Below are 27018 nucleotides of genomic sequence, written 5' to 3'. Positions count from 1 at the left end.
GTTACTTTCTCTGCCTGAAACTCACGCATTAAGACCGCAAGCTGCGACTGCATGGACTGCAGCAAAGTCATCTTGGGATCAACAGACGATAAGGTCTGTTGAGGCAAAGCCTTAACAGAAGATGAGGTCTGCTGAGGCATCGCCTTACCTCTCTTAGGTGTGCAGTCACCTGATGACTGCGGAGAGTCAGAGCTAACCCAATGACTGCATCCAGGTTGTTGAACTCTTGAGGTCTGGACTTTACGTTTAAGAGGTCTTGAGACCTGAGTCCAGCGTTTTCTCCCCGAAATTTCTTCTGCAGACAAGGAAAATAAGGGCTCAATCGTCTGCGGGTGGGAGTGACGGTCTCTGTAAGACACGCCCGCAACCACCGAGGATACTTCTGTGCGCCGATCAAGGCCTGCCGAACCCTTTTGCCCTTCGACATTGCTTCTCCCCTGGGCTTGGGAGCTTGCAAGAGGTCCCGGACTGGGAGGACGACTGGCACGCACAGAAGTACCCTCACGCACAACACTGACACTGACACTAGCACTCGGCACCGCACTGACACTAGCACTCGGCACCGCACTGGCACTACCACTTCCCACTGCACTTTTGACCTTAAGTTCCTTGACGTCCGCCAAGAGGAACTTGTGGTCACTCACTACCGATTCCACTTTGTCACCTAAAGCCTGAATGGCACGCAAAACATCGGACATATCAGGCTGAGCACAAATAGTAGGTTCGGGGGTAGCCACTACAGGGGGAGGAAAAGGTTGAGGATCATGAGGTGAGGAATAAAGCGAAGAGCGAGCAGAACTCCTCCTAACTCTCTCTCTCTCTAACTTAGTGGTATATTTAAGGAATCGAACAAACTCAAGTTCCGAAAGTCCGGCGCATTCCTCACATCGATCTTCCAACTGACAGGCTATTTCCCTACAGTCGGAACAAGCGGTGTGAGGATCAACCGAGGCCTTCGGAATACGCCTATTACAAGACCTACATCGTCTATGGGGAGGGGCTTGAGAAATGTCGGACATCTTGAATCAAAGAGCTAGACAAGGGGGATTCCAAATAAAGCCAAAGATCGTTAACCATTAATCAAATCAAATAAAAGCTATCTAAGCTAATAGAAAAGTTTCCAGTATAGCGAAAGCTGAAATCTTAGAGCAATACTTCACCAAAAACCGTGAACAATACTTCAAAATTATAAGCGTATCCATGAACGTCTTGCCGGAAGCACGACAGAGGAAAAATTGAGGTGGTGTCAACAAGAAGTACTGCAGTACCTGGCCACAGGTGGCGCTGGTGAGTACACCCCCTTCTAGTATAGTGATCGCTGGCGTATCCCTTTCGTAGAATTCTGTCGGGCAACGGAGTTGACAGCTACATGATTATCGGGTAAGTTTAATATTGAAAAATTAGCTTTGAAATTCACATAGTGTATTAAGTTCCTTAAGGAAATACTTATGGTACCAATTCTCTTTAGATTGACTACTTTCGAAAGCTAAGAAAGCCACTACTGCAAGCCATTGAAGGAGGAAGAGTTTATGCTACCCCGGGGAAACTAGAAAGGTTTGGCAGCTCCAAACAAAGACCTGGATATTCCACAAGTGATATTGGTCAAATTTTTGCTAAGGTTAGGTTCGACGAATGTGGACAATTATGCTTGCATCACCTGGAAGAAACAACTCTTCCCTCTCCTTGTCATCTCATCAAGGTAAGTCTCAAAATTTCAATGCTGGTGTGGTTCTGAATGGGATAGTTTATTTTTCCTGTTCAACAGGTTTAGGTCTAGTATTTCCCTTCATTTTCTGGTTACAGTTGTTCATTGTGACATCCCCTTAGAGCCATCCCTATCTCAAGTGTGGCATGAATCATTTGCTTTTAGTTTTACACCCAAGTCTTTTCTGTAGTGTATGTAATCATAAGACATTTGATGCTACCCATAAGCCTTTTATTTCCAGCAGAACGCTTGTAGGTATTCCTTAACAGGCTATTCAATCTTATGCCATTGTTTTTTCATTCATTACCAATAGGTTTTTCCATTTTAGGAAACATGTCTCAATCAGTATTCAGTACAATGTAGTTTTTTAAGCCCAATTTAGTAGTCTTTTATTTTTCATGTACTGTAGTCTTACCCTGTCCAGTCTAGAAAAAAAAGAACAGATCCCAAAAATTGTCATTGGTTGAACATGTGATGAGAAGGCTCATATAAAATTAATAAGTTTTGTCAGTGAAGCCAAAATTTTTACTCATCTTTTGACACAAAACTTTCCCGACCAAGAATCAAGTTAATTTTTGAATTCCCATGAACAGAGATGTATTTTTCAGCACAAGTATGTATATTTAATAATTCATTCAAAGGTAGAGCAGCACATAACCAGGCTTTGTAATACTTGTAGTTTGTAATATGAATGTTTTATCCACAGTTCAGTGAACTCTTAGAACTAGTGGACAACTCTTCTCGACTTGCTTTTATAGAACTAGGGGCAAGGGGAAGAAGTCTCGGAAGAAGACTCTGGATTCGTCTTTTCCCCGATACAATCAAGGCTCAGCAATTTGCACTCCTCTGTACTGGTGAGAAGGGACCTTGCTATGCTGGAACTACAGTCTTTGCTGTGGCAAATAGAGGACACAAAAAAGAAGAATCTGTATGCTTTGGAGATTATGAATGGAACAATGGATCCGGTGGAAAAGCAATATTGCAAGACATTGATTGGGAGCTGGAGGTTGTGAAAGAAGTCTATGATCGCACATGGGAAGCTGGAATAGTTTCCTGTTCTGAACCAGAACACAGGGCAGCTCAGTTTGCCATTACAACACAGAACTGGTGTGAAACAGAATGTATTGGTGGGTTTGGCAAGCTTGAGAGGGGCTTGAGTATTTTGAATGAAGTCATTTCAGAGTTTTCAGATATAAAAGAATGTTTCATACACGACTGTGGTATTGCACTATTTCCTTAGATAACTGATACCTTCTTTCTATATTTTATTACTTGGCATACATCAGCATTCCATATTATCAATAATATATCCTTACCGTTAAATATGACATATTTTCCTATATCCATTATTTCTAATGTGAATCTTTTTACCACTTGAATAATTTTTTAACTTTTGTGCTAGGAGATCCCATTTGCATTATTATATAATACTGGTTGACAAACTTCAAGTTTAAAATACAGTTACAAGCTAGCAATTGGATTTTTATGTGATAATAATAAAGTTGTGAGCTGTGTTTGCTTTTTGTTAACAACTACCGGGGAGATTTTATAAAAAAAAAAAATTTTCTCCAATAATAATACACTTGAATTTGTTCAGATCCCTTTTGGCTTCACACCCTTCTAATTGTGTCATTCTGTGCAAGATTTGTAAAGCTTTTCTTCATTTTACCCATTATATTAGTTACCTAAAATACAATCACTGCAGGTGTCCTGGATAGTTGAATGAAATGTGTAATAGTCGGAGAGCTGTAAAGGTTTTATTAGAATAAACTTCTTCATCCATGAGGGAAATTAAAGCTTAGGCTTTATTATGGATTGCATAATTTAAGACATCTCATTTACGTTATGGATGAAAGTTTATTCCGAATATCTTGCACTCAATATTATGAAAAAAACCTTTACACGAAGTACTACTACAGCTGCAGCAGATAGTCCCTTTTATTCAGCTGACCATATTTTTCAGTTACCTAAAGGTCTCTAGCTCATAAAATAGAGGGTTGTGAAGAAATTGAAGTCATTTCAAGTATAAATTTGGCACTTCTTTAAATTCTTCACAAGCATAAACACTGAAGTGGCTTTATTTAGACCTGTATTGTATGTCCAAATAATGTTTATTTTTCCACTATTTCATTAATATGTTATTTTTATTAATAAAATAAATTTTTGAATATACTTACCCGATAATCATGTAGCTGTCAACTCCGTTGCCCGACAGAATTCTATGGAGGGATACGCCAGCTATCACAATACTAGAAGGGGGTGTATTTACCAGCGCCACCTGTGGCCAGGTACTCAAGTACTTCTTGTTGACACCTCCTCAATTATTCCTCGGTCCACTGGTTCTCTATGGGGAGGAAGGGAGGGTCGATTAAATCATGATTATCGGGTAAGTATATTCAAAAATTTATTTTATTAATAAAAATAACATTTTTCAATATTAAACTTACCCGATAATCATGTAGCTGATTCACACCCAGGGGGGTGGGTGAAAAACCAGTGTACAAGACTAAAGGATAGCTAAGTATCCCGTATTTCATATAATCAGTTATCCACAATAACAATGAAATAATAAGTACCTGGTAAGGAAGTCGACTTGAACCGTTACTCTGCCTTTAATAAGATCGTCTTCCTTACTGAGCGCAGCGTTCCTCTTGGGAGGCTGAATCAACTCAAAGGTGCTAAAGTATACAGGGCTGCAACCCATACTAAAGGACCTCATCACAACCTTTAACCTTGGCGCTTCTCAAGAAAGAATTGACCACCCGCCAAATCAACAAGGATGTGGAAGGCTTCTTAGCCGACCGTACAACCCATAAAAAGTATTCAAGAGAAAGGTTAAAAAGTTATGGGATTATGGGAATGTAGTGGCTGAGCCCTCGCCTACTACTGCATTCGTTGCTACGAATGGACCCAGGGTGTAGCAGTACTCGTAAAGAGACTGGACATCTTTGAGATAGAATGATGCGAACACTGACTTGCTTCTCCAATAGGTTGCATCCATAACACTCTGCAGAGAACGGTTCTGTTTGAAGGCCACTGAAGTAGCCACAGCTCTCACTTCATGTGTCCTTACCTTCAGCAAAGCAAGGTCTTCTTCCTTCAGATGAGAATTTGCTTCTCTAATCAGAAGCCTGATGTAGTAAGAAACTGAGTTCTTAGACATTGGTAGAGAAGGCTTCTTGATAGCACACCATAAGGCTTCTGATTGTCCTCGTAATGGTTTTGACCTTCTTAGATAGTACTTAAGAGCTCTAACTGGGCAAAGTACTCTCTCCAGTTCGTTCCCCACCATGTTGGACAGGCTTGGGATCTCGAACGACTTAGGCCAAGGACGGGAAGGAAGCTCGTTTTTAGCCAAAAAACCGAGCTGCAAGGAACATGTAGCCGTTTCAGATGTGAAACCTATGTTCCTGCTGAAGGCGTGGATCTCACTTACTCTTTTACCTGTTGCTAAGCACACGAGGAAAAGAGTTTTTAATGTGAGGTCCTTAAAAGAGGCTGATTGGAGCGGTTCAAATCCTGATGACATTAGGAACCTTAGGACCACGTCTAGATTCCAGCCTGGAGTGGACAACCGACGTTCCTTTGAGGTCTCAAAAGACCTAAGGAGGTCCTGTAGATCTTTGTTGGAGGAAAGATCCAAGCCTCTGTGGCGGAAAACCGCTGCCAACATACTTCTGTAACCCTTGATCGTAGGAGCTGATAGGGATCTTACGTTCCTTAGATGTAACAGGAAGTCAGCAATCTGGGTTACAGTGGTACTGGTTGAGGAAACTGCATTGGCCTTGCACCAGCTTCGGAAGACTTCCCATTAAGACTGATAGACTCTGAGAGTGGATGTCGTCCTTGCTCTGGCAATCGCTCTGGCTGCCTCCTTCGAAAAGCCTCTAGCTCTTGAGAGTCTTTCGATAGTCTGAAGGCAGTCAGACGAAGAGCGTGGAGGTTTGGGTGTACCTTCTTTACGTGAGGTTGACGCAGAAGGTCCACTCTAGGAGGAAGAGTCCTGGGAACGTCGACCAGCCATTGCAGTACCTCGGTGAACCATTCTCTCGCGGGCCAGAGGGGAGCAACCAACGTCAGCCGCGTCCCTTTGTGAGAGGCGAACTTCTGAAGTACCCTGTTGACAATCTTGAACGGCGGGAATGCATACAGGTCGAGATGGGACCAATCCAGCAGAGAGGCATCCACGCGAACTGCTGCTGGGTCTGGAATCGGAGAACAATACAAGAGGAGCCTCTTGGTCATCGAGGTAGCGAATAGATCTATGGTTGGCTGACCCCACAGGGCCCAAAGTCTGCTGCAAACATTCTTGTGAAGGGTCCACTCTGTGGGGAAGACCTGACCCTTCCGGCTGAGGCGATCTGCCATGACATTCATATCGCCCTGAATGAGCCTCGTTACCAGCGTGAGCTTTCGATCTTTTGACCAAATGAGGAGGTCCCTTGCGATCTCGAACAACTTCCTCGAATGAGTCCCTCCCTGCTAGGAGATGTAAGCCAAGGCTGTGGTGTAGTCGGAGTTCACCTCCACCACCTTGTTAAGCTGGAGGGACTTGAAGTTTATCAAGGCCAGATGAACTGCCAACAACTCCTTGCAATAGATGTGAAGTGTCCTTTGCTCCTGATTCCATGTTCCCGAGCATTCCTGTCCGTCCAGTGTCGCACCCCAGCCCGTGTCCGATGCGTCCGAGAAGAGACGGTGGTCGGGGGTCTGAACAGCCAATGGTAGACCTTCCTTGAGAAGAATGCTGTTCTTCCACCACGTTAGAGTAGACCTCATCTCTTCGGAAACAGGAACTGAGCCCGTCTCTAGCGTCATGTCCTTTATCCAGTGAGCAGCTAGATGATACTGAAGGGGGCGGAGGAGGAGTCTCCCTAACTCGATGAACAGGGCCAGCGATGAAAGTGTCCCTGTTAGACTCATCCACTGCCTGACTAAGCATCGGTTCCTTCTCAGCATGCTCTGGATGCATTCTAGGGCTTGGAAGATCCTTGGGGCCGACGGACAAGTCCGAAAAGCTCGACTCTGAAGATCCATACCCAAGGAGACAATGGTCTGGGATGGAACGAGCTGAGACTCCTCAAAATTGACCAGGAGGCCCAGTTCCTTGGTCAGATCCATAGTCCATTTGAAAATCTCCAGACAGCGACGACTTGTGGGAGCTCTTAAAAGCCAGTCGTCTGACGGAGCCGGACACAAGATCATGATACTGCTGCACAGTCTGTAAACTGTCAATCATGGGCAAGCGAGGAAGTACAGTGACAACCCAAATCTGTCTAGACTGTCTGGGTCGTACAGACAACTCCTTAACGGGTTGCTGAGGTTGCCGCACTGCGTCACAACAAGTCCCTTCTGTTGGTTGTTGAACGTCTTCCCCGTGACACATTGACTCCGTAAACAAAAAATCCTCTAACAAGGACTAAGCTTGGACTGCATGTCATGCAACACAGCTCAAGGTCTATGGGAGCAGGTGTGGTAACAGACGGGATTAGCGGCTGAAGTGGAACCATTACCTTCCCTGTAAGCATGTTATGCTTAAATAAAAGTCCATAAGAGGTTATGCAGCTAAAGGCTCCCTCCAAATGACAGAGTCCTCAAGGGAATATCAGAAGGAGGGAGAAAAGAACTTTCTCATCTACAGGGACCTTATCCTAGAAAAGCTAAGTTCTCTGAGTGAGGGTTCACTGGTGCAAAAGCAGCAGACTAGAAGGCAACGTTATGAAACTGCTTGACAGTCTAGTGAGTTGGCAACAACCCAAGATGTGTTGAGAAGCATGCGGTAAGGTATGCAGAGCATGATGTATGCAGAGTATGCTGTATGCAGAGCATGCTGTATGTAGAGCATGTTGTATGCAGAGCATGCTGAATGCAGAGCATGCTGTATGCAGAGCATGTTGTATGCTGAGCATGTAGTAAGCAGAGCCTGCTGTAAGCAGAGCCTGCTGTAAGGAAAGCAGAGCGTGTGCATGGCGTTTAACATTTCTCAGAAATTCCATGACCAGTGCTAGAGTGCTTTATGCATGCTTGCATGGGGTTTAAACCATGGTATGAAAATGGAGGTAAGGTATGCTGAACAGCAGAGTCAGAACGAGCTGGAACAACAATAGTTGTGGTTTCCTCTTCAAGACTCCGATGAGGGAACACCTGAGGCTCAGTCTGCAAAGGCTGAATAAAAGACAAGCAGAAGGAAGGCGCATGGGTGGAGGAGGCTGACTCCTAGCATGAGTGGTTGAACCCAAGGGTTGCGCTTGCTGAGCGGTTGGCGGAAGCGGAGTAGCAAGTTCCAGTTCCTGTGGTGTGAGCGGAGCGCGATGAGGAAGAGGCTGCGCAGAACAAGGTAAATGTCTCGCAAGCTGAGGCTCCTGAGGCGCAAGGCTAAGGTGTTGTGGTGCTTGCCTTGTGGAGGGTTGAGCTCGCTGCAGCGAGAGCTGAGGAGACTGACTCATGGACGGGAGAGGTTGTTGTACCTCAACCGAGTGTTGCATCACTGGAGGAGCAGCAAGTGGAGGCGGAGGAAGAGAGGTATAATCCTCCTGATCCCAATGTAAAGGTTGCCTTAAGGAAGGCGGAGGCTGAACACCACAGGGAACAGCAAACTCAGCACGTGGCTCAACATCGTACGCCTGGCAGGTGGAACTGCTGGCAGGTGGTACTGCGATCAGGCGGGGCGAGTGTAGGTGGAGGGAGTGTAGGCGGAGGCGGAGGAGCAACACTCTCAGCCCGACACTCACGCATCAAGTCCGAAAGCTGTGCTTGCATGGACTGTAGTAGAGTTCACAACATCGTACGCCTGGCAGATGGTACTGCGATCAGGCGGAGCGAGTGTAGGTGGAGGGAGTGTAGGCGGAGGCGGAGGAGCAACACTCTCAGCCCGACACTCACGCATCAAGTCCGAAAGCTGTGCTTGCATGGACTGTAGTAGAGTTCACAACATCGTACGCCTGGCAGGTGGTACTGTGATCAGGCGGAGCGATCATAGGCGGGGGGGAGTGTAGGCGGAGGCGGAGGCGCAACACTCTCAGCCCGACACTCACGCATCAAGACCGAAAGTTGTGACTGTATGGACTGCAGTAGAGTTAACTTGGGGTCGGCAGACACTAAGTTCTGCTGAGGTAAAGCCTTAACAGCAGAGATCTGTTGTGGCAGAACCTTACTCCTCTTAGGCGGAGTGTAATCAACTGATGACTGAGGAGAGTCAGAGCTAACCCAATGACTGCATTCGGGTTGTGAACTTTAACTTCGTACGTCTGGCATAGGTCTGGACTTAACGTTTAAGAGGTCTTGAGACCTGAGACCAGCGTTACTCTGCCTTTATTTTCTCCCCTAATCTCTTCTGCAGACGAGCAAAATAAGGGCTCAATCGTCTGCGGGTGGGAGTGACGGTCTCGGTAAGACACGCCCACAACCACCGAGAATACTTCTGTGCGCCGATCAAGGCCTGCTGAACCCTTATGCCCTTCGACATTGCTTCTCCCCTGGGCTTGGGAGCTTGCAAGAGGTCCCGGACTGGGAGGACGACTGGCGCGCACAAAAGTACCCTCACGCACTAATCACTTATCACTTTGATTTCTGTTTGCACTTATTTCACTGAACTCGAAACTTTAAGTGGTTTGTACCTGAAATACGCAATTCTATCCTTTCTCAAAGTTAGTAATTGCGAAAACAGAATTACAATGTAACAGAAAAATCTAATGAAAGATAATTCAGTGGTTGGAAAGAGACTAAACACTAGATCACTCTAGAAACGTTTAGTTTCTTCCCCTAAAGAGACTAGGGAGAAGAGCAAAAACGATAACGACGTTACTCGTACGCCTGGCAGGCTTGAATGAAACGTTTATCCTCTTTCTCCCTCCGTCTCTATCTCTCTCTCTCTCTCTCTCTCTTGACTTAGAACCTGAGAGAAGAGCCCAATCATATATATCGTTAAAACATATTATTGTTAAAGGAAAAAACTGAAAAGTTCCTTTATTAGGATCAAAACCATTAAGTTAAGAAAGAATGAACAAAACGCTAGACACGGTTACTTTTACTGCAACGTGAAACCGTGAACATTCTTTCTCTATCGTAACGATAGAGTGCAAGTTGAACGTTCTGAACGTCAACAACTGCAGAGACAAAACAAAACGTTAGTTCAACTTTGAAAACAGTACGAGACTGTCAAAGAAAATCTTTCAAACTCTGTGGCGGAAATAGCATAATATGTTAACAGGTAAAACCGAAATGACGGGCTCAAAGTTTATTAACTTCGGTAAAAGACCGCCTACTATTAGGAAGGTCGAATATAAACAAATATAAAAATTAATTTTAATGAGTTTATAATAAAAGGAAGTTAATCGAAGAGGCCTATAAGAGGCGGAGAGATATAAAATAAATCTATAACTTTTGTTAAGCAAAATTAAGAAAGAGAGTCTATACTCTCTTAGACACCAACACTTCCGTCTAAGGGAAGGGTCGGCCATTGAAAGGTGAACGAGAGTTCATACTCTCTCGTCACCATAATTAATCAAATTAATTCCAAAAGCTAACTAAGCTAATATAGAAGTTTCCAGTAAAGCGACAGCCGAAATCAAAGAGAAATACTTCACCAAAGTCGTGAAAATACTCCTAGAACATAAGCGTATCCCAGAACGTCTTGCCGGAAGCACGACAGAGGAATAATTGAGGAGGTGTCAACAAGAAGTACTTGAGTACCTGGCCACAGGTGGCGCTGGTAAATACACCCCCTTCTAGTATTGTGATAGCTGGCGTATCCCTCCATAGAATTCTGTCGGGCAACGGAGTTGACAGCTACATGATTATCGGGTAAGTTTAATATTGAAAAAGTGAAATTAATGATACAACAATCATATCAAGCCTACAATGCAATTAATTTGCTTTAACATGAACACGTGACATGGTATGGCCCAAAATACAGAATTTTTATCCTTATTTTACCGTCATTGTGTTTCCAGGACATATTAAAGGAGTGGCTCATAATATATGTAGTACAATATATTTTTTCTATGTTTCAGACCAAGCTGAAAACCACTTTATAAAGAAAGTCAAGTTTTCAATAATGCAGTAACATTACTGTATGAGTGATGAACCTCCAGAGAAGAGAAACCTTGTCTCCTAGACAAAAGCAATGGGTTATTTGGTTCAAATAACTTGGAACCAGTATAGGCAAGTCTCCAGTGATAAGAAATCCAACTATTAATGGTATATTGACTATCCTGAATATTGAATGAGCAAGAAATTATGTCTCTGCAGTCTTTCACCATATAAAGATTTAAAATAGGGAAAACTGAACATTTCCTTCTATAAATCATGCCATGCCTCTTACACAAGTTCAACAAACAATTACATGTGCAGGCAGGAGGAGCAAGTAGCCACTGTATCACGATCAGGGGAATATGTTTCACGTACATGCTTAAGGGTAGAGTCCTCATCCTTCAACATAAGAAAGCAATGTTTCATCTGTGGCTCAGACAGCAAACATAAACAAACATTAACTTAAGATCCAGACAGGTATAGGTCAAAGCACACGAGAGAATGTTTGTTGTGGTACTGAGCAGTGTCAAGATAACGTTCATGCTAAAATGCTGAACCATCAAGACCTTTTTGCATTTGATGCAAGATATCACAGAAACTCTTATGCCATTTATATTAGCAAACAAAGTATTCAAGTAGCTGAAGGAAGTCTCAGCCTGTCCAACTTATGATTCATCATATGATGAAGCATACAAATGTGTTGTTGAATACATAAACAGTTTCATCCTTTTTAAAAAAAGCAGGTGCATTTAACCTGGCTTCCCTAAGAGATAATTTAATCCAAGCACTAGGGATGGATGACAGTACCTATTCCTATTCAAAACTAAAAAAGATAGGTATCACTTTGGTGAAAAACTAGTCTTCATTGAACATCACTGTAAGTCTGACACTTGTGTTCCAGTAAAATGACTGTGATGCTCTAGCCAAGGCATCATTGTTAAATGAAAACAGACATTAAATTTGAAGATTTGGCTTTGAAGAAAGGGTTACACATGCTGCCGACATCCTGCAACAAAAAATGTCTTACATATTTGATGCCTATTCTTACTCAGCACCTAACCTTGATATCTGGCACTGGAGAGACTTCCAAACCGTCTATACAACTTTATCAATTGTGTCTTGATCACCACGAAAAACATGAGGTAAGCAGTTGTACTGATGATGGCAACAGCAAAGATAACCTCAAGGTCTTTTCCCTATGTCACTCTATCATTGGACTCTAGCAACATGTACACACACCAATTGCCTTGGTAGTCGCCAATTGTTCGAAAAATAAATGTTTTAGACTATTCAGCAAGTTATGATGAGATTTGTAAGCACCCAGAGCCAACTAAGATGTCATCTGTATCTGTAACTTAACCAAAAGAGGAAGGGAGTATTATTGCACGATTGCATGATTTATTCTGGACTCTTGGTTATATCCACATTACTGAGGGTGAGGAGCAGAAAATCCTTGCTCGGTCAGGTTTTAATTTTTATGCCTTTCCCCAGAGCATCTCCAACAGTCATCTACCATATATTCTATTCTGTCATCTACCATATATTCTATTCTGATGAAGTTTGTCGATGTAAGCTGCATTGGGACAGAATCATATTCTTCTTACAGCAGACATGTCTATTTACAATAAGGCAGTGGAGATTCTTTGGAACAAACCTCAAACTCTTACTGGCAAAGTGATTAGGAGGGATGCATACAATCATGGAATTTATTGCATCCATTGGTAAATTGCTTATTGATAACGGCCTACTTTCCTTACTTGTTGTTTCAGGCATTTATGCTGAAGCATCTGCAAGACAGATGCCTCAAGGTAAACATTATGCTAGAGGTTTTTGAGGTATCAAGATTAGATTTGAAGCGATGATGTTTCTTTTTCTTGGCATCCCTCTTGTGGATTGTGGAATCTGGAAAACAACTATCCTCTGATGATGCAGTATAACAAGACTCCATGACTTGCAACATACTTTCAGTGCAAGAAAGTATGACATTGAGACCATTAGAACTGAGGGTCGTGCACAAGCAGCAACCTTCCAACACAAGGCTAACTTCATAAGTGGTGCACAAATCTTGCTGAACGAGATGAACACCTTGATCTTCATCTCAATTCACTGAGTTTGGTGTTACAGTACACAGATCAAATGATCAAATTTCAATGAGGTTAGCACTCATTAGGCATTGGAACAAAAGATCAATAGGGAAGCCAAATGACAAGGAGGCACCATTGGACCGAATTTAAAGAATGAAACAAAATAGTTAATGACTCACCATGAAATAGCCAAATTCATAAATGCCCAAAATCATTGTGCTGGAGTAGACTTTCAACAAGGGTTCGATTAATAGGGTTGTATACTGTATAAAAGGTTTCTGTATTCTAAAAGCATAAGATAACCAAATGCATTATATAAATCAAAATTAAAGAATTGGGAAAAGATTTAAAAAAAGTGCCTCTAATAAACTACTTTAAAGATGCAAAACAAAGATAACGATGTGTGGAAAGGAAGTGCGGATAAGTAGGAAATGATACTGAATATGTTGGAAACAATATTGAAAAAGTTGGGAAATTTGCAGTACTACTAGATTGAATTGAATTAAGCACTTGATCCAGAACTGCATATAACTGGCTGAACTTTGGTTACAATAATAGATTTCCAAAAATTATATAAAAATTATATTTCTAAAAAATACTCATAAAATTACAAATGGATTTTTGCTATTCTAAAAACCAATATATTTAGGCAAACTAAAATTTTCTAAAGGTAACTATTATGCAGAGATAAATTCATATTAATATTTTGGACATAAATTTATATACTTAGCATGAGGTTCTAGGTGAAAGAATAATTTTTAACAAGGATTTTCAATACATGTAGGAAGTGTTTCCCTCACACTTTCACTATCTGAGCTCTGACGGATCCCACCATTGAGCCCTTTTCTTGGGATGGAGGATGCAATTCCATTCTTGCGTAAGTACCTCCAACTAAACCTTTGGCTAGCCGCTCTGGATTTACCACGACACAACCCGCTAGGTCCTGTAGCAATAAAAACAAATCATGGTAATTTCTTTTCACAAATATGATGCAGAAATGTAAGAATCATGAAACCCAACTAATTTGCTGTTGTGACCTAGTAAAAATTTCTTTGTAGGTTGAAAAAAAAAAAACTTACAACCATTGTATGTTACATCATGATATCAAAAGTATTGAATGAGCTGTGCAAACTAATAATATAATTTTCTTGATAGAATATGAAAAAATAACATACAGATTGTATATATTAAATTTCAATCCACAAACCTTGATGAAATATCGGAGATCGGATGGTAGGATGAGGATGTGTGGTGTACAGGGTAAACGAGCATGAGTTTCTGTCTCATCCTGGTCTAAACACATTCCCTCTGGAGGGGGATAAAGTGGATACATGCTCTGCTGACGCAGGAGGTGACTAGTTAGACGACCCAATCGGTCTGATCCTTGGGGAGGGCTGTAAAAACATATAACCAATTAACTACATAAATATTTATGGTCAGAGACTCAACATTTTAACAGGAATAGATCAGATTCCTAAAACAAACCAATTTTTTTTTTTTATCAATTAAGAAAAAGATTCCAAGTGTTAAGATGGAATTTTAAATTTCTTTAAAAAGCTAGGAATAACAAAATGAGTTACAAGCTTCCAATTATGACTATTATCACTAGCCAAGATACAACCCTGGTAGAAAAAACAGAATGCTACTAGCCCAAAGACTTCAACATGAAATTCAACTCAGTGAATAAATAACAAATAAGTAATGAATAAATTTTTAAAAATATTTTTTCAGTACTACTAAAATAGCTGTCACATATAAACAAAATAACAAGACTTATGTCAACCTGCCCAACAGAAAATAAATTTACAAAAAAATTAAGCTTTTCAAGTTGCATCAATTCAACTGCCTAATTAGTTAGACCAATCCATAATCTGGTTACAGAGGGAATAAAATTTCAAAATACTGTGGAATATTGTGCCTAATGATATTGAGGGCATGACTTGGAATTGAGAGATCAAGGCTTGTTAATGGTAATTTTTAATTATTTTTTTTCAATCCAAACTTAGCAGCTACTGTACAGTATTCACACTTCAGTCAAACGTCCTCAGTAGAATATTGTTAAACACTATCCACTGTGAAATCTCCTTAGAATTATGCACCATCAGCTAGTACAGGTATATGAGAAAAAGAAATTCATAGTTGGGAAAATTCAGTCAATTACGGTAGGTCACCGCATCCTTTTAAAAGGTTTTGTGTACAGAGCAAACTTCAAGCAATGGCAAAGGTTCTTTGAAGTTTGTCTTCGTACTACAATTTACCTTCTTTTATGACACCTTATCATCTTTGAAATATTGTAATTAGACTCAACAATGAAAAAATGCACTATAAAGGCTTCTTATTTTGGAGACGTTACAGTCTACACAAATAACATAAAACTTTGGCAAGCAGAACATTCATGTTAATAAGATGAATTCTACTGTACTGCATAGTTATTTTGATAGGACTACAATTATCTTCAATTAAAAATTCACCAATTTTGCTGTTTTTACAAATACACATTGATGGTCAAACAGCGTTCCTAGTATCATTTTCTGTTTTACACAAAAATACTTTTTCACAACTGAACCCTGTAGAATACTAGGTCGGCTTATAACATCCTGCTCTACCAGCTAGGGTTGTAGCTTAGCTTGTAATGATAATAATAATACTGTAATAAAATATCTAAGTCTCCTTTATGGCCATGATGAGCTAGTAGCCATGCTTGCGAGAGAAAAAATGCACTGTCATCCAAAATGTGATTCAATCAACTGACAGATAATCACCAACAACAATTAAAAGTTAGGAGCATCTATGATATGAAACGTAATCTCCAAATTTAACAACGATGATGCTCAAGAGCACTTAATTCAGTGAGAGGAGGGATATAAGGATCCAGACTACCTACTCTGTCTTTTGCCTCACAATCTAGATGTCTAAAAGAGTGACTAGGATTGTGGGTGGAGTTGGAGCAAAAGGATCTAAAATAATTAAAGAATCCAAGATTCTACGAGAAAGCGACTACATTGTAAGGTACAAGTTATTATCAATAAAGTCTCATCTGTAACTTAACTGGTGAGTACTGGCGTGTCATATCGTTATCAACTTAGCAATAAACAACTATTTGTGATTCCCCTTGAACTAAAATTTACTTTCCTCAGCTGTTACAATAATCATCCTGTTTACAATGTAGAAGTTGACCACTAATCTGTGGATACTCTCCAATTCCATAAACACTTGAACTTGAAATTATATTTTAATTATAAAATAAATTTTTGAATATACTTACCCGGTGAATATATAGCTGCAACTCTGTTGCTCGACAGACAAACTGTACAGAAAAAAAACTCGCCAGCGATCGCTATACAGGTTGCGGGTGTGCCCAACAGCGCCAACTGTCGGCCAGATACCAAGCTCTATGTAAACAAAGACTCAATTTTCTCCTCGTCCCACTGCGTCTCTATTGGGGAGGAAAGGAGGGTCATTTAATTTATATATTCACCGGGTAAGTATATTCAAAAATTTATTTTATAATTAAAATATCATTTTTAAATATTTAACTTAGCCGGTGAATATATAGCTGATTCACACCCAGGATGGTGGGTAGAGACCAGTAATATATGTTTACATTTTATGAGCTAAGAGTTTTTATTTCATTTTAGAAGTTATCAAAATAACAAAAACAAAATAAATAGGTACCTGGCAAGGAAGTCGACTTGAACGATTACTCTGCCTTATAAGTACGTCTTCCTTACGGAGCCTCGCGATCCTCTTAGGATGCTGATCGACCCCTAGGAGCTGAAGTATCAAGGGTTGCAACCCATACAACAGGACCTCATCAAACCCCTAATCTAGGCGCTCTCAAGAAATGACTTTGACCACCCGCCAAATCAACCAGGATGCGAAAGGCTTCTTAGCCTTCCGGACAACCCATAAAAACAACATTAAAAAACATTTCAAGAGAAAGATTAAAAGGATCTGGAATTAGGGAATTGTAGTGGTTGAGCCCTCACCCACTACTGCACTCGCTGCTACGAATGGTCCCAGTGTGTAGCAGTCCTCGTAAAGAGACTGGACATCCTTTAGATAAAAAGACGCGAACACTGACTTGCTTCTCCAATAGGTTGCGTCCATTATACTTCGCAGAGATCTATTTTGCTTAATGGCCACGGAAGTTGCAACAGCTCTAACTTCGTGCGTCTTCACCTTAAGCAAAGCTCGGTCTTCCTCACTCAGATGTGAATGAGCTTCTCGTATTAACAGTCTGATAAAGTATGATAAAGCATTCTTTGACATAGGCAAAGATGGTTTCTTAACTGAACACCATAAAGCTTCAGATTGGCCTCGTAAAGGTTTAGTACGCTTTAAATAGAACTTAAGAGCTCTCACAGGGCATAAGACTCTTTCTAGTTCATTGCCTACAATCTCCGATAAGCTGGGAATATCGAAAGATTTAGGCCAAGGCCGAGAAGGCAGCACATTTTTGGCTAGAAAACCAAGTTGTAGCGAACAGGTGGCTTTTTCTGACGAAAATCCGATGTTCTTGCTGAAGGCATGAATCTCACTGACTCTTTTAGCTGAGGCTAAGCATACCAGGAAAAGAGTCTTTAGAGTGAGATCTTTCAGGGAGGCTGATTGTAGCGGCTCAAACCTGTCTGACATGAGGAATCTTAGTACCACGTCTAAATTCCAACCAGGGGTAGCCAAACGACGCTCCTTCGTGGTCTCAAAAGACTTAAGGAGGTCTTGAAGATCTTTATTGTTGGAAAGATCTAAGCCTCTATGCCGGAAGACCGATGCCAACATGCTTCTGTAGCCCTTGATAGTGGGAGCTGAAAGGGATCGTCCTTTTCTCTGGTATAAGAGAAAATCAGCTATTTGAGCTACAGAGGTACTGGTCGAGGATACAGAAACTGACTTGCACCAGTCTCGGAAGACTTCCCACTTCGATTGGTAGACTCTAATGGTGGATGCTCTCCTTGCTCTAGCAATCGCACTGGCTGCCTCCTTCGAAAAGCCTCTAGCTCTCGAGAGTCTTTCGATAGTCTGAAGGCAGTCAGACGAAGAGCGAGGAGGCTTTGGTGTACCTTCTTTACGTGAGGCTGACGTAGAAGGTCCACCCTTAGAGTAAGACTTCTGGGAACGTCTACTAGCCATCGAAGTACCTCGGTGAACCATTCTCTCGCGGGCCAGAGGGGAGCAACTAACGTCAACCTTGTCCCTTCGTGAGAGGCGAACTTCTGCAGTACCTTGTTGACAATCTTGAACGGTGGGAATGCGTAGAGATCCAGATGTGACCAATCTAGGAGGAAGGCATCTATATGTATTGCTGCTGGGTCCGGGACTGGGGAGCAATAGATTGGAAGCCTCTTGGTCAGCGAGGTTGCAAAGAGATCTATGGTTGGTTGGCCCCAAGTGGCCCAAAGTCTCTTGCACACATCCTTGTGGAGGGTCCATTCTGTTGGAATTACTTGCCCTTTCCGACTGAGACAATCTGCTATGACATTCAAGTTGCCTAGGATGAACCTCGTTACTAGGGAGATGTCTTGACCTTTTGACCAGATGAGCAGGTCCCTTGTGATCTCGTACAACGTCAGTGAGTGCGTACCTCCTTGTTTGGAGATGTACGCCAAGGCCGTGGTGTTGTCTGAGTTTACTTCCACCACTTTGCCTCGAAGGAGAGACTTGAAGCTTTTCAAGGCCAGATGTACTGCCAACAGCTCCTTGCAGTTGATATGCATGCTCCTCTGACTCGAGTTCCACAGTCCTGAGCATTCCCGACCGTCTAGTGTCGCGCCCCAGCCCACGTCCGATGCGTCCGAGAAGAGAACGTGGTTGGGAGTCTGAACAGCCAGGGGAAGACCCTCTCTTAGGTTGATATTGTCCTTCCACCAAGTCAGACAAGACTTTATCTTTTCGGAAATCGGGATCGAGACCGCTTCTAGCGTCTTGTCCTTTTTCCAGTGAAAAGCTAGATGGTAATGAAGAGGACGGAGGTGTAGTCTTCCTAGTGACACAAATTGTTCCACGGATGACAGCGTCCCTACCAGACTCATCCACAGCCTGACTGAGCAGCGTTCCTTCTTCAGCATCTTCTGGATGGATAGCAGGGCTTGATCTATTCTGGGGGCTGATCGTCTTGTTGTTCAGTAACGTCCTCATCAGATAGTTCCTCATCCGAAAACTGATGAGGAAACGGCAACGGAGTGGGCAACGTCTGGCTCGCTGAGTCCGGTCGCACTGGTGCATGCATGACGGAGCCGGACGCAACATCATGGAACTGCTGCACAATCTGTGAACTGTCAACAACCATGGGTGCGCGAGGAAGCACAGCGTCCACCCGAGACTGTCTAGACCGTCTGGGTCATCTACAGGAACCTTGTCCGATAAAAGCTGAGTCTCAAGCAAGGGAGAGACCTACCGTGGTGGCAATGCTTTACAAGCAGAGTCCACACTCACTGGTGCATTAGTAGCGGACCAGGACGCAACGTCATGTAACTGCTTGACAGTCTGTGAACTGTCAACAACTGAACTGTCAACCACAACAGGTGCGTGAGGACGCACAGCGTCCACTCGAGACTGCTTTGACTGCCTAGACTGAGCAGTCAAAACAACTCTAGAATGCGGAGGTTGACGCACAGCGTCAAAACAAGTCAACTCCGATTGTTAGCGAACGTCTTGAACGTCAACAGGAGCATCAGCAAATGGCCTAACGTCCAAATGCGGCTGAAAATCCACACGAGACCGCATCGAGTGTGGTTCTAAACAACCTGACTGACGTGACTTAGCTACGCCAACGTCAACAGGAAGCACAAAGGAACGTTAGGTAGGCTGAAAGCCAGGATATCGATGAGATAAACGGCTAGACTCAACGGACTAATCGGCAGAATAGTCTTCCATAAGGGAGGCAAGCATATTCTGCATGTCTTGCCGTACAACCCATTAAGGATCAACGGAAATGGTTGTGGTAAGAGACGAGGGTAACGTCTGTGACCGCAACACTTTGCCAACAAAAAAGACTCTCGGAGTCTGTGTTACGCTTTTGTTAGGCGGCGAGCAGTTATCCGATGACTGCATAGGGTCAGAGCTGTCCTAATGGCTGTAACCAGGACGCTGGACCTGTCCTGAAAGGACTGACTTTCGCTTAAGGGCTTCGAAACCTTGTGACAGGTTTCTTATGCGAAAAGCCTTCGGATGACGAGGAGAAAAAACGTCTATCTCGTCTTATGGTAGGGGAGATCTTGGTAAGATACACCCGATACCATAGAGGGAAACGTCTGTTCGTTGATCAAGGCCTCTCGAACCCATAAGTCGTTCGACATTACTTCTCCCCTGTTTGGGAGCTTGCAAGAGGTCCCGGACTAGGTGAACGACAGGCACGAACAGACGAACCCTCGGACGCAACACTGTAACACTTTGCGCAATATCACTTTATCACTTCGATTTTCTGTTTTGCACTTATTTCACTGAAATCGAAACTTTTACTGATTTCTACCTGAAACACGCAATTCTACCCTTCATTAAAAGGTAGTAATTGCGAAATCAGTCGTAAAATGCAAGCTCATTAATAACCAGCAAAAAACAGAAAACATATTTTAAGATAAAAAATTCAGTGGCTGGGAAAGAGAATAAACACTAGTTCATATAAACTACGTTTTCAATCTCTCACCGCACATAGCCTGGGGACGAGAATAAAAAACTAAAAACGTTTTATCCTTTCTCCCCGTACAGAGACTAGGGACGAGAGTAACTCGAGAACAACGTTACCCGCTTGAACGGAACGTTTTCTCTCCTCTCTCTCCCTCCGTCTCTATCTCTCTTTCTCTTTCTCTCTTGATTTCGCACCTAAGAGAAGAGCCCAATTACATTTCGTCAAAAAAACATGTTATTTGACCAAAGGAAAAAACTGAAAGGTTTTTCAATTAAAAAGTTCCTTTAAAAAAGAATTTAAAACATTTAAGCTTTGAAAGAATAATGAACAAAACGTCAGAATCGATTTACTCTTTCTGCAAAGTGAAACCGTGATACAGTACTCTCTCTCTCTATCGTAACGATAGAGCGCAAACTGCGTAGTATAAATAAACTAAACGTTAGTTCATCTTTGAAAACAGTACGAAGACTATTCAAAGAAATTCTTTCATAAAATATTTATTAAAAATATTCATTTAAAAGGTTTTAAATCATTAGCTCTTTAAAAGCTATTTACGATTGCAAAGGGCTCAACGTTGTTTAACTTCGGTTTCCAAGTTAGGACCGCCTACTCTCAGGAAAGGTCGCATATAAACAAAACATTAAAATTTATTTTTATAAGTTTATAATAAATGGAAAGTTAATCGAAGAGGCCTAATAAAGGCGGAGAGATATAAAATATATAGAGGAAATCTATAATTAATTTATAACGTGATAAGATAATTACTAAAAGCCTAAACACACTTCCGTCTAAGGGAAGGGTCGGCCATGAAAAGTGAAAGAAAGTCCATACTCTCTTTGTCACCATAATTAAATCTATCCAAAACGAGTTCAAGATTTAAGATGAAGATAAAACACCTGCACTGCGAAAGCTCAAACCAGAATATAGTACTTCACCAAAGATGATGGGAAAAACTCCAGGTTTCAACAGCGAGTAAAGTACGTCTTGTCGACACGTCGACAGAGAGAAAATTGAGTCTTTGTTTACATAGAGCTTGGTATCTGGCCAACAGATGGCGCTGTTGGGCACACCCGCAACCTGTATAGCGATCGCTGGCGAGTTTTTTTTCTGTACAGTTTGTCTGTCGAGCAACAGAGTTGCAGCTATATATTCACCGGCTAAGTTAAATATTTAAAAACATATTTTCCCTAGAAGACCTCCGACATTGTACTCCTCACAACGATTATTAAAAAAGTGCTTTTCCTGTGACAATACTGCAAACACTTATCAGTCTGGAAGGTGATTTCTTGATTTCACCCCAAGAGCAGAAAAACTTAATGTGAAACTGGCAGCGCTCCTTACCATTAACAGCAGCTGTTTCATTACTTTCATTACTTTACTAAGAGGCATGTCTCCTTTAAAAGGAAAGGAAATGGGAAATTTTTTAATATATTTCAGGGGGGTGAACAACGATAAACCCAAGCTTCTGGAGAAGCAGCCCTATGAATATCAGAGGCAGCTTATAAAAATAACTTGGTAAATCTTGGTATTACTCATTTTGATATGTAAATGTAGCAGACTGCTGTTTTAAAATATCTTAAGAGCCTCTTTCTCCTGAAGATGGAGTCATAAAATAATGAGGCAAATTAAAATCATAGCCCATACTGTAGTATAAATCAAATAAAACTTACAATGATGTCTCTTCTTTTCCCAAATGGAAGAGTATGTCCGTAGAAGTAACAGCAATCACAACTCCTTCAACCTCCAGCAATGCAGGGTCACTTACACAAGTGATGTGGCCACCAATAACATAAGGGGGTGTAGGATACACTATGTGACTACAGACATCACGGCTTGATGACACCAAAACTACCTTTGTACCAATGCTGAAATAATTCACCATTACATTTCTATTTTCCTGAACATATTCAAAAGAGAACAAATCACTAAATCTAAAATTACATGTTCAACTACAGCTTATATATCTGCACAAACTTCAGAAATCTCAATAATGATGACCAGGTAAACTTTTACAGATCAGAAACTATATTATATTTCCTTATAGATACACTTACTTAGTAATTCTACTCAATAATATTGTACAATATTTTGCTATATACTCACTTTTCCAATGCAGCAGTAATAACTCCTGTATATCTATTAAACACCGCATCATGGGTTTCATTTAGTGCATTGCCAGCAACAAGAGGATGGGAAATATCTAATAAGGGTCCCATCAAAATTAGCAAATGAGGCGGGTTCTTTTGTACAGCCGTTAGCAAGTCTGAGAGAGGTTCATATAATAAGTTGTCCGTAGTAGTGAAAGGGCCACATGCTACAATTACCTGTATAGGACCTGTTGAAAATAAGGGACAATGATTAGGAACAAACCTATATAAAACAACTGTTCGTACTAAATTCTAGAAATTTCTCCAAAAAATAATCGTTTTTGTAACCACCAGTGATAAAAGTAGCATTTTCTGTTTTCACACAAATAATAAAGAATTAAATATTCAGAAATACTTGAACTTTGAAATCTATTTCCATATCCAATTCAATTACTATAAATACAAAGTGAAACCATAATTAAAGCACAGCAGTTTCAATAACTGTCATACTACCACCAACTATTTCACATTGTTTAGCTTATCAAATGACAAAAGAATCCATATACACTACAAATTCATTGCTATTGTTATTCAACATACATACACATTCACATGAATTAATCCATACAGATTCTGATCTTTTTGTCACATTAGAAATAGTTAGAAAATAAAAGAAGTTTCTGTTATACCTGTTGTGTTTGTTATAGTAATTGGAGAATCGGGTAAAGGTAGAATCTTCCCTGGGATTAACTCTTGTGCCACTAGTTTATTGCCAGTTGTGTTCACACCTCTGATGCCAACAATCTACAGAAAAATAAATTCTAAAATCAGTTGAATACAAAACTGTTACTTTAATATGACAAGTCTTAACAATGCATGCAAAAATCTTTGAGAAATTCAATTTATTTTAGAAATACACATGTAATAATATCCAGTCACATTGATAAATATATACCAGTAGTTGGACACAGGAATTCCTGGCACACCACACACTGAGGAAGTGAGCCATGTCACCTTTACTGCACAACGAGTAACTAAGCAGATAGTGTACGGAGAGATGGAACGAGTGGTCGGCGGGGCTACACACAGGAACGCTCTGCTCAATACAGGTGTGACAAGGTGCACTTCCTCATAGCATGGCATACCAATCAGGAATTCCTGCATCCAACTGTACTGTTTAGCCTTTGACTAATCATTACCTGCCCAGGGAAAAGAGAAAATTCTGCAAGCTGTGAAAGATCTACAGGAACTGCATCTCCTCCACTATTCTCTCGCGAACCTTCCAAAAGCACCGAAGCCGCATTTAGACGACCTACACTATCGCAACAAATCCGTCCACACACTGTGATAACTTCCTGAAACAAGAGCCTACATAAGAAGGATTTCCACATGGTACTTGCTAAACTGCTTTATATGAAGCCAGTCTTGTTCATAAAATATTTTATAAGCAAAAGATTCTTTTCCCCTATAATTTCTTTCCCATAAGTACTTTATATAATCACAGCTTTTTCAACAGCTCATCTTTTGCCAAGAATTTCTAGTAGGAATATATTCAAGTCCTATTTCAGTGTTCTCAATCATGCCTTGCTAGACAATACTTATAAACTTAACTCTTGGCTTATTCCTTCACTAATTAAATGTACAAGGAAGAAATAACCATTGTTCATTAGTTTTTCCAAGGTCTAATAAGAATTAATACTTGATCTTTATGAAAAAATAGTAATGACACAAAAATCTATCATTTGAAATGAAGTATCTATAGTTATTGTGTGGTTCGATAAATGTAAATATCAAGATGCAACACAAGTGAGAGGTTACTTTATTTTATATAATGCCTGGGCAATGAGATAACTCCAATTTCGAACTGATCTTTAAACTGGCCAATTTTATACAGCAGACAGGCCAAGACATGTAACACTCAGAAGTAATAGAAAATATAAGGCAAAAAACAATATTTCAATACTGTACTAACATTGCTAGCAGACTTGAGACTAGAATACTCTTCTACTTTGAGGATCTCCTTGATCTCATCTCCAAGTAATGTGATGGTGTCATTCAAAACCTCAGCTGCATCTCTGAGCTTTTCGAACATGTACTTGTATGATTCAGTCAGAGGGGTTTCTCCAGTCATGGCCATTAGTTCAACCTGCAATGATATAGAATAAGATTATAACATTTAACAGTTCATTCATACCGAAGATTAATATAAAAACAATTCGGTGATCTAAATCCTTTGATGATATTATTGCAGGACAACCTGCAACAATAGGTGGGAAAAGGATGCTACAGGCATATGAGACCCAAAAAGAAAAAACCAGAAGGGCCGAGATATCCATTGCATCAGACAGATCTATAAAAGCCTACCTCACACCCCCCCCCTGAGTAAAAGCAGAAGCTGCCTACTGCATCACACATAGACCCAAAATGATAAGCAGTATAAACAAGATCAGACTTGCACCACTATGCAGAGAAAATATGGATAAGACTGCTTGTCAAGGTCACTAACTTGACAAGCAGTCAAAGATTCCATGCTACTGCAAAATTTCTAGAACATGGTACTAGAGAAAGGACCAATGCGGTAAAGTATTCCTAAACTTTTAATATGCTTTGAGGTTTAGGCCTTCTGATAGGAAACAAAACCTGTCAGAGATTTTATACTTGAAAATTTAACTTCTCATCCCACAGCTAACACAGTAATTCCATATTTTTTGTATTAATATGAAAAATTAATCAGCTACCACTTTGACTGGCTGGACAGTACTGCATTGGATCCCTCTCTCTGGTTACAGCTCACTTTGTCTTTGCCTACACATTCAACGAATAGTCTGGCCTATTCTTTCCATATTCTTCTTGTCATCATACACCTGACAACACTAAGATTACCAAACAATTCTTCTTTTCTCCAGGAGTTAACTTCTGTACTGTAATTGTTCAGTGGTTACTTTCCTCTTGGTAAGGGTAGAAGACACTTTAGTTATGGTAAGCACCTTTTCTAAAAGGACACTCCAAAATCCAACCATTGTTCTCTGGTCTTGGGTAGGGCCATAGGCTCTGTACCATGGCCTTCCACTGTCTTGGATTAGAGTTCTCTTGCTTGGGGGTACACTCAGGTACGCTGTTCTGTCTTGTTTCTCTTCCTCTTGTTTTTTGAAGTTTTTATAGTTTATATGTGAAGGATCTAATTTTGTTAGTTCTTGAAATATTTTATTTTCATTTTAATTGTTTATTCTTATCTTGTAGTGTATTTATATCCTTGTTTCCTATCTTTTATTTTTCCATGTTGAAGCCCTTGGGCTTATAACATCTTGATTTTCCAACTAGGGTTATAGCCTAGCTTGTAATAATAATAAGAATAAATGGATTGCATCTAAAAATATAGGTTTGCAATAACCTTCAATAATAATGAAGCACTTTGGAAAATATGTACAGTAGTTTAATGACCACATAAACATACAAATACAGTACATGTAGATATTTGGCAAGCAATAATTCTTTAAGAGTATGACTTTAGTGTTTAAATTACATTACACTATACTACAGTATGTGGTATCACAAAGTAGAATTGTCTTGAACATCTTTAGGTTTAACTAATGTTTTGACTGCTATTACATTATCAAAATATATACAAACCTTAAAGATCAAATGTTCAGTAGTCTGAAAATGGTCTTTGAAAATAACCTTATCAAAGGTTCAGTTATTTAGAAATGGTCTTTGAAAATTCGAGCACCATTTCTCATATGCAGTTTTATGTATTTACTAGATTTCCAAAGAAAATTTGGACTACAGCCAATTTTGGTGTTGTTAATAAAATCTGCACTTATGGAATACAGCCACGCCACTGTAATAATGCTAAATAAGTCACCCAGTCTGGCTGGTCTCAATGTCTAAGTGAGAAAAGTAAGTTTTATCTACCTCTTTATGTCAACTACGCTCTTTATGGTTCTGCTGGTTATAGTACTATGAATATATCTTTTCTACCAACTTATAGAATGTATTATTTTTGTTAGCATTCTAGCTAGCTAACTATTTCATTCTCACTGCATCTATTTGTTTTTTCTTTTAGTTCTCAACTATTGCACTTTGTACAACTTTTTTTTTTTTCATGGAGCCTCATTTTCTGCACACCTTGGACATTATTATCTAAAACTTTACTCACACATCTTCCATTATCATAAGTCTAAAAAAATTAGATAATAAGAAAATAAATGAAAACTAGAGATAGTTAATAAGTAAAAAGCCTAATCTCTGTTCCAATAAGAAAAACTCAAAAGATTACAGATTAAAGCAATATAACATAGAGCTCTAACTTCCTCTCTATCAAGCTTCAATTTCATTAAAATAATCATGGAAAATCATCAAAACAATGAATGAGATTAAGAAATCCTAAAATCCTTTATCAATCAGTAATACTGTTCATGGTTTAGTACAATTCAGAAACTCTTATAAGAAAAACAGAAGCCATACCTGTGGCTTAAAATTATTGCT

The 27018-nt window shown here is 40.5% G+C and overlaps 2 protein-coding genes across 9 annotated transcripts in view; one reads left to right on the top strand and one right to left on the bottom strand.

The window, feature by feature from the left end:
* The window catches only part of LOC137638775 (uncharacterized), a 36255-nt gene extending 33036 nt beyond the window's left edge, over positions 1 to 3219 (top strand). For all 6 annotated transcript variants that reach the window (XM_068371136.1, XM_068371137.1, XM_068371139.1 and 3 more), the window contains 2 exons: positions 1469 to 1699; positions 2412 to 3219. In XM_068371136.1, coding sequence (XP_068227237.1) covers positions 1469 to 1699; positions 2412 to 2945 — 765 coding nt within the window. In that variant the 3' untranslated portion in view covers positions 2946 to 3219. The remainder of the gene's footprint in view (positions 1 to 1468; positions 1700 to 2411) is intronic.
* A 10165-nt stretch (positions 3220 to 13384) lies between these two features.
* Positions 13385 to 27018, bottom strand: part of PolA2 (DNA polymerase alpha subunit B) — a 136439-nt gene continuing 122805 nt past the window's right edge. For all 3 annotated transcript variants that reach the window (XM_068371134.1, XM_068371132.1, XM_068371133.1), the window contains exons 4-11: positions 26998 to 27018; positions 24506 to 24679; positions 23733 to 23888; positions 23223 to 23337; positions 22550 to 22781; positions 22117 to 22311; positions 14027 to 14213; positions 13385 to 13762 (exon numbers count right to left, since the gene is read on the bottom strand). The exon at positions 26998 to 27018 is cut by the window's right edge and continues 198 nt beyond it. In XM_068371134.1, the coding sequence (XP_068227235.1) occupies positions 13616 to 13762; positions 14027 to 14213; positions 22117 to 22311; positions 22550 to 22781; positions 23223 to 23337; positions 23733 to 23888; positions 24506 to 24679; positions 26998 to 27018 (1227 nt within the window). In that variant the 3' untranslated portion in view covers positions 13385 to 13615. The remainder of the gene's footprint in view (positions 13763 to 14026; positions 14214 to 22116; positions 22312 to 22549; positions 22782 to 23222; positions 23338 to 23732; positions 23889 to 24505; positions 24680 to 26997) is intronic.

This window comes from Palaemon carinicauda, chromosome 3 (genome assembly GCF_036898095.1).
Source record: "Palaemon carinicauda isolate YSFRI2023 chromosome 3, ASM3689809v2, whole genome shotgun sequence".
In the NCBI taxonomy this organism is placed as follows: domain Eukaryota; kingdom Metazoa; phylum Arthropoda; class Malacostraca; order Decapoda; family Palaemonidae; genus Palaemon; species Palaemon carinicauda.
The sequence above is the reverse complement of the archived record's forward strand: the minus strand, read 5'-3'. Positions and strand labels throughout refer to the sequence as shown.